Source organism: Echinops telfairi, unplaced genomic scaffold (genome assembly GCF_000313985.2).
Source record: "Echinops telfairi isolate 266 unplaced genomic scaffold, ASM31398v2 ScPeMD7_7458;HRSCAF=8496, whole genome shotgun sequence".
NCBI classification, from domain to species: domain Eukaryota; kingdom Metazoa; phylum Chordata; class Mammalia; order Afrosoricida; family Tenrecidae; genus Echinops; species Echinops telfairi.
Genome location: NW_022111358.1, coordinates 957766 through 966257, shown reverse-complemented (window position 1 = coordinate 966257; position 8492 = coordinate 957766). Strand labels below are relative to the sequence as shown.

At 39.7% G+C, this 8492-nt stretch overlaps 1 protein-coding gene across 2 annotated transcripts in view; it reads right to left on the bottom strand.

Annotated features, from left to right (window-relative positions):
• The window catches only part of METTL16 (methyltransferase 16, N6-methyladenosine), an 84138-nt gene that overhangs the window by 32911 nt on the left and 42735 nt on the right, over window positions 1-8492 (bottom strand). For both annotated transcript variants that reach the window (XM_004706871.2, XM_045299665.1), the window contains exons 3-5: window positions 6705-6904; window positions 1239-1379; window positions 267-382 (exon numbers count right to left, since the gene is read on the bottom strand). In XM_004706871.2, the coding sequence (XP_004706928.1) occupies window positions 267-382; window positions 1239-1379; window positions 6705-6904 (457 nt within the window). The remainder of the gene's footprint in view (window positions 1-266; window positions 383-1238; window positions 1380-6704; window positions 6905-8492) is intronic.

Sequence of the window (8492 nt, the reverse complement as noted above, 5' to 3'; positions counted from 1 at the left end):
GAGAGCTGGAAAAGCAGAACCGTAGACGTAATAATACTGTGAACTTCTTGATCCTACTGTTCCTGAAGTCCATACGGACACTGGACTTCTCATCTATGGGAGCTCATACGTTCCCTTTGTTGTCAGTCTGAAGTAGGTTTGCAGGTACTCGAAACCAAAGCACCCTATGTAATAAGGCTTCCAAAAGAAAAGCTCTCTTTGCTATGATCACTGCGAAATAAACTTAGATTAAGTGTTCAATTACTTTAAAGGAGAATACATTTTACCTTGGCTTCCAATTGGTTGGCAAAAAAGGGAGGGTTGCACATGCAAAAATCATAGATTATCTCACATTCTTCTTTAAGAGCATCCATCAGGAGGGTCTTCTGGGGTACTTTTACCACTAGGAGAAAAATATTAATGCTGGGGTGGTTTTAAAAGATGTCCACAAATTCTGACACGCCCCCATTCAAAAAGCACGTTTCATTTCCCTCTCGAGTGCAGGCTGGACCTGGTGATTCACTTCGATCAATCAGAAGATGATGGAAGTGCCGGGCTGTCAACTGTGAGGTGCGGTCATAGAATGCACTGTGGCTTTCTCCTTGCTTTGTCTCTCAGATGACTTCCTGTAGGGCAAGTCAGCCCACAGGCTGTGAGGCAAGATTCCTGTGGCAATAAGTTGAGTCTTCCTACCAAGGGTCAAATCGGAAGCAAATCTCTACCCTCAGTCAAGTTTTCAGATAAGTGCAGCTCTACCTGATCTGATTCTAAGCCTCACAGAGATTCTGAATCAGAACCAGCAAGCTAAACCATGCTTTGATTTCTGACCCACTGAACCTATGAGATAATATTTATTGCTTAAAGCCGCTAAAATTTAAAATAATGTATTACACTAAATAAAATTCATTAGGAGTGTTAGAATCTGCTCTTAACACGGGATGTTTAACACTACTAAGAAGCCTTAAAAACGATAGGTGCAAAGATAAAGTGTCTAGTGGTCACTGAGGAGAGCTGACGACAATGAAGGCAACCACTACCGTTCCATGGACTGAACTCAAGAGCACAGATCAAACAATAACGGGGTTTTCTTCCTTTAAGATCGAAACTAGATTATATATATATTTTAAAATTTCTTCTTAAATTAATCCTTACCAAAATTTGTATATTAAAGCAAAGATAAATGATAATGAGGTGTATTACATTTATAAAGACAGGTTACTAAACAAAGATTGAAAAGGGTTTTCAATTCTAGAGCCAACCTTTTATGAGATCAGATAAGTTATTCTGTTCCACATTTTTCTTTGCATAGTTGAAGCACATATCATCCACTTCTGTGGCGAGGAAATACCAGCCATTTAAAGTTGCTCCGAGTAAGGGATAGATGCAGGATGCCCCGGTACCTGGAAAAAACGAAAAGTCAGAATTCCACACAGGAGAGAGATCCATCTATATGCAAAATCACAAGTTGATAAATACTTATAGCCTTGGGACCCCTGTAGAGCTCAGAGTTCTCCTCTGAGTTATAGAGAGCTGTGAATCAGAATGGGCTTTACGGCAGTGGACAGGGTGCTCTGTTCATTTCCTGAGAGTCAGACTCAAACTTCCGAGAAGACAGAAACTTTGCTTTCTTCTTTGTGTAAGTTTTAGGTCAAATGAAGGGTATATAATTAGTAGTCAAGGAAAATATGACTGATTAACTGAACATGGTCAAAACTCAATTTATTTTATGTGAAGTCTCCATTTTAAATTCCACACAAACTCTACTTTCCTAAACAAAATGAATGTATTAAAATACCAGAACAGTTTTTTTAACAGATCAAGATATAGCCCATCATTCAAAATAAAATTAAAAATATACAGGATATAATATTAAGCTAATTCCTTAAATTTCTATAAATTGTCACTTGAAAGAAAACAAAAGTAAAAAACAAAACAAAAAACCCCACAATTAGAGAGAGAATAGGAGTGACAGGAAAATATATGCTAAAGATATATAAAACAGTGGAAATCAATGTTGTGCCCCACCATATTTCAGAGCTATTCAGAAGCAAACACTGCAGGTCAAATTCACTCTTTGACAACTTCTGTTTGGTCTTACACATAGAACCCCAAAGCTTAGAATGAACTATCCACTAATCACACCTTGCTTTTATGATCATTGGACCAAGTTTGGCTGATACAATCCTAAAGTGTATATCCAGGAGAAGGAAAGTCAATGTTTCTTCTGAAGGTCTATAGTAGCTATAGACTGTATCAGCCACTCCAGGCCTGTCTTCATCTGGACGACATCCTGGTTCCCTGTAAGCCATTCTGGTTGGGCTTACTCAGAATAAGTACATTTCAGTAGCACTATCAGGTTTGCAGGAACAAATATACAGGTCCTTGATTCTCATATAACTGCCTCCCTATATTTCAGGGAGGGAGGGAGAGAGAGAGAGAAAGTACTGTATATGTACTTTCTTGCAGCCACCAAGAGATCATGTGCTTCTAGAATAATAAATGCAGGCAAAGGACTCTTCATCACCTCCCTTCCCAAACAACTCAAATCTCTCAACACTCAAGGTCAAAAGACTTAGTCTAATATCCTACTATACTCAGAAAGCTGAGTAACATTTTAAAGTGGGTAACAAGCTCTGCAATGATAAACAAAAATGGAAAGTATATACTCGTAGAATTGGAACAACTAGCAGCACCTGAGGAAAGATTTATATAAAATTCTCCTTAGAATGGACAGGATTTCAGAAAGTGCTCTTTGTGAAGAGCTAAAACTCATTAACCTCCTATATTCCCAAAGTGTTATTTCAGAGGGTCTGGGGCACAATTAAAATCAAATCAGTACCAAATAAGTCCATCCATTTTAAGCATTCTATAATTTACCAGTCTACCTTTTGTCATGAATTTAAGTGGGTAGGACCTTTGCTAAACTCTATTAATTTTTACATAGTGCTTAGCTCATACAGGTGTGTTCCAAAGTTTGAATGGTCAAAGATTATCCTAGAATGTGGGGAACAGAAGGATTTCTCTTAAGTTGTCTCCCCAAAATATATACCAGACTTAGCTTGAGAATAATTGTTCACTAGGCAGCGAAAATAGGTCAGAGGTTATTCTCCTTAACATCAGCCATCTAGAGCAGCCAGACTGCATAGTCTGACTCACCCCAAATAAGGCCCATTCCTTTCTGTTATTGTTCCCTCGAAGCAGTGCCCATAGGCAAGCCTGGGACCACTCTAAGATGACTAAGCTTAGGCTACTATCTTGCCACACATGCCCCCTATTCCCTCCTCTTACTATTGCACATTCACCCCTAGGTCATCCCCCTCCTAGGGGGATGTATCGCCTATGTTATAACCCCTCTCTATGACGTAGGTTGTTATCTGCTATCAGGGGGCTTGCATGTCTCCCAGGATAGTAATTGCCTGCTTTATTGTATGAGACACCAGAATGGTCAAACCTGTTCAAGAATGAATTGTATTGCCCCTCTCTGTGTTGCATGATGCTGTGATGTATCCCCCTAGAGTAATATGATGCGTGGTTAGCAATAAATAAGGAGAGCTGCTTCTCAAGGGAGGCGGCTCCCAAGAGGTGGGTGGCCGAGGGTGGCTGGAGAAGGTGACTAAGGAGGATGAAGCAGCGGCTTCTTCTCTGACGGCTAAGCCCCCTCCACGAGGACCACCAAGCTGGGCTGAGGTGAGCAATGTTGCTATGTATCATGCCTGACTGTATTATTGTATTATCTCTCATGCTCTCAATGACTTTAATATAATGCTTATATATCTTAACCGTACAATTGCGCATTACTGAACCCAGAAGTAGTATTAATGAATCCGAGTAGTAGCAATAGGAGTATTAGCGGTGGGTGCTGGTCCCCCACCTCCCTCAGCGTCAATTTTTTAATTTAATACTACACTAGAATATTCAACAACTAATTACTGGACATCTACTACATGCCAGAGATGTTGTCAGGCTTCACAACCAACAACGAAACACATACAAAAAACAACAACAACCAAAAATGGGCTCTACATTTGGCAATCCAATGAGAACACATTTCTTAATGTGGAACGATAGAAACACAGGTATTAATCAAATAACCGTACAATATAATAAATGACTTGAAATAAAAAAACAACAACTTGGTTTTCTGAAAGCTTATTAGCAAGGCACTTGAGTTATAGTAGAGAAAACTTTCCTAAGAAAATAAGGTTGGAATTAACAACTAAAAATAAATAAGTAACTAGGTACAGGTGGGGAAGCTACAGGTAGAAGGACCATTCAAGTGCACAAAACAAGGAAGAGAATCATATGACTGAGGCCTAGAAAGGAGCAAGAATGAGCCCATGAAGATACTAATCAGCCATGCCAAGGCTTCGCCACAGAAAACCTTCAGTATTCATCACAGAAGCAGTGAGAAGCCATTAAGGTGGTAAAGATGTGATCAACTAAGAGTTTTATACATTCCTTTTCGATTCAGTGTAAGAAGGGAATAGAGGGGCAACTCAGTAGACAAGAGCACACTAATTGAGAAGCTATTCTGAGACCAGGTGAGAGATGTTGGTGATTTGGACTAAAATGGTGGCTTTACAGATAGACAGTCAATGATTTAAGAAATATTTAAGTGAGAAAATCAACAGGAAATGGTGGCAGATAGAATGAGAATTGGGAGAAGTATCGAGGATGACTCCGAGACTTCTGGTTTCTTACATAGCCGTGTGGATAGCGGTGGGTTCACTGAAACAAGAAACAAAAGACCAGAATTAAGAAGAAATAGAGTTTGAGCTTGGATATAGAACTGAGAGGTTTTGAGACACCCATGCTTTTCACATGTATGGGCAGGGACCAAGAAAAGTAATGAGCTGTGGGAATATCTAAATTTGTAGGATAATTTTGTATGGAGAGGAAACAGTCACAGATGTTGATAAAACTGCCTAGGTAGAGTACTGAGTGAGATGAGCCAAGAGCTGAGTCTCAAGTATGGATTTGTAATGTCTGATGGTAAGACAAGAAAATTCGCTAAAAAGGAGAGAAGAATGACCAGAAGCATCGGAGGGGTCTAGTGTCGTGGAAGCCATAGGAGGAGAGAGAGTTCGTGAATAGGGAAGAACCAAAAAATAAAACTTAAAACCAAACTCACAGGCGTCGTCAAGTTGCTGTCGACTCACAGTGGCCCTACAGGACAGGGTAGACCTGCCCCTTTGGGTTTCTGAGACTGTCACTCTTGATGGGAGCAGAAAGTTCTTTCTCCCGCAGAGAGGTTGTTGGTTTGGAACCACTGACCTTGCAGATCACAGCCAAAAGCTTAACCACTACACTACCAGGGTGGGGAAAGAAGTAGTCAACTAATGCTACTGAAAGGTCATGTAAGATGAAGATGAAATATTCACTAAAAATCCATGCAAATGTCAAAGTGAAAATATTCACTGTCTAGAAAGCATTATTTATATTAACTATATTATACACCAAAGGGGCCCTGGTGACACTGTGGGGTAAGCACCGGACCACGGACAGCAGAGGTAGTAGTTCAAACCTACCAGCTGCTCCATGGGAGAAAGATGAGGCTGTCTGCTCAGTAAAGATCTACACCCTCAGAAATTCTACAAAGGGCCACTATGAGTAGAAGTCCACTCAAAAAAACAGTGAGTTTGATTTGGTTTGGGGTTTATACTAAACACTTATTTATCAGTTACTGACTATATTATTATCCAGTACTTCACATTTGTGACAATAACAAATCTACACTCTATTTTGCACACTAAAGACATATACATGACAGTAACAAAGACTGAGGTGCAATGTAAAGGTAACCCTGGCTGTGCCAGGTTTATGTGCCAACCATGATTCTCAATTGTTTGGCATTTGTATGATGATGTAATCTTATGTGGTCATTTTTTTATTTTAACATAATGCTAAATTTTACATAACCATCTGGTATTTGGAACTTAACCATACCTGTAAGCAAGGACGAGGGTATTTAGAAATAAAGACACAGGGCTTTTATTTCAGACTTTCCTATAAAGAATTAGTAAAGGTCAAAGGGGAGAAAAAACCCAACTTTTTTTTAAACCCAACTTTTAAAAATAAAAGTAAAACTATCAAAAGAGAAATAACTGCTATAACAAACATATATTTAAAATTGCAAAACTTACCCTGGCTCCATCTTCTTCTGAATCTCACTTACTCTCTCAAACAAACCATATGGGACGGTGTCCTCCAATTGTGAATGTTTACAGTAAGAATATCTTACTTTAACTTGATGGCTTTTTCCTTCCCTTCAATTTTGGTTTAAATATCCTCTAACCAAAAATATTCACCAAAACAGTCACCAAAAATATTCCTGAAAGTATATAATAAGTCTACATGATCTTTTATTAAGTGGTCAGCGCCACAAAATCCCACCATGGGGACTATTATACTATCACCAAATGCAGAGTGAAAATAACGCCCATTCAGGCAGGCACCACCACTGGGCTCTGAAAGGCAAGTAAGAACGCGGCTTTCCTTCAAGGCGTCCTGGGAGCATCGGCACCTCGCTTTCCCTCTTGCCCTGGGTGACACAGACAATCCTTCCAAGAGAAACCAATGGCAGAACAGCCCGGTGCAGCAGAGAACAGTATTATCTGTAGTCAGTTTCTTTCACACAACAGCACTCAACAGGGAATTACAAAGCTTGGACATTGCAAAATTTATGTAACGTATGTTTAATCAAGAAAGAATTAAAATCCATATACCTATATCAATTCCTCTTCGCAGAGCACTTTTGTCAGAGTCCTGGTGACCAATTAGATCTTCTACCCAATGAATATAGTTGAGTCTCAAAGGAACCGTCGGGATGAGTCTCTCCAGTGGAATATCAATAGAAAGTCCAAAATCTTCCCTTAGGAGAGTACAAGTCAGAGCTCTGACTGCTTCAGGGTCTTTAAAATTGAGGCTGAGGGGTAGAGAAAAATAAGTAAAATGAATTAGCAGTATTTCTTTCTTGTGCTGTACAATCTCTATGGCAACCAGGCAATACCAAGTATTCAGTTGGATTTTTGAGTTAATCACAAACAGCTGTGTAGAATGTTCAACAACACTGGCAACAGTGGCAGCCCTATGATGCTTCACACTGTCACAGTAAACGAAAGGCATCAGAATGTACTACCTATTTCTTCACTTGAACACTGAGGTTATTAAGACTGCTTCTGTTCAAATTCTTGCCTAATTGTCTCCTCATTAGCTGTGTCATGACCCTAGTCAAGTGATTTTTAATCTCTCCGAGGCTGTTTGCTCATCAGTAAAATGGGGGTGGGGTCGGGGTTATACATCATAGCTACCTTGTAGCACTGCTGTGTGTTAATCTGTTAAAATTAGCAAGCTGTCTGATACATAGTAACTACTTTGAAAATGCTAGCTATTTTACGGGAGAAAAAGGAAGCTTTCTGCTTCTGAAAACAGTTACAATCTATAAACAGTTATAGTCTCGGAAACTCACATGGGTGGTCTTCCTAGTCCAATAAGGTTCACTAGGAGTCCGCATTGGCTGGTGGCAGTGAGTTTAAGAGTTTTTTTGGAGCTACTTTTATTATCATTTTACATTAGCTTTCCTTTAAAAAGCATACTTAGAACAGTACATAATATTTTAATGACTACAAACCCAAATTCACTGCCATCGATCGAGTCAGTGCTAACACATGTGGCAATTACATAATCTACTGTCAACTTGAAGAAGGGGTGGAGTCTAGCCTGTCAATCAGGTCACAGCTTGATGACCTCATTTGGAGGCACGGCAGAGACTAATAGCTCACTGGCGACCAGACACTCTCTCTGCTACATTATCCTGTAGACAAGACACAAGGATGTACACTGATGGAGCCAAAGACCTGGACCTGGAGAAGCCATGTGGAGACCCATGCCAGTGCTGAGATGGTTCCACGGCCACTCGATCCACAAGACTTTCTTGTGGTCTTCCTGCATTCAACATCATTGCATATGTTGTGTGAGTCTAAAGAACAATTTATGTACTAGTATCGGATATATGGGCAAATATCGGACTTATGGACTTGATCTGGACTAGGCTGAGATGTTTTCTTAATATACAATTGCTCTTTTGTTTCTCTAGTCAGCCCAGACTAACACACTGATAGCAACACTGTGGGTCTCTGAAATTTTAACTGTTTATGGGAGTAGAAAGCCCAGTCTTTCTCCCTCGGAGCTGGTTGTGGCTTTGAACTGCTGACCACGAGGATCGCAGCCACCAGGGATCCTTTAATGAATATAGAATACTATAGTAAATTATTACAGACATAAAATTTTGAATGCAACTATTTTAACAGCCTTATTGAGGTATAACTTACACACTATGAAATTCACTGATACTGTCCAATTTGATAGTTTTTAGAATTGCGGTAAAATTAATTCCTTCACATGGCCTTTTGCCTTGGTTCCTTGGAAAAACCAACGGAGAGACTTCCCCCTAAATCCTGAGGAGTTACTTTAGTCCCAGTTTTCTACCTCAGAGGGCTTGATTCTTTTTGCTT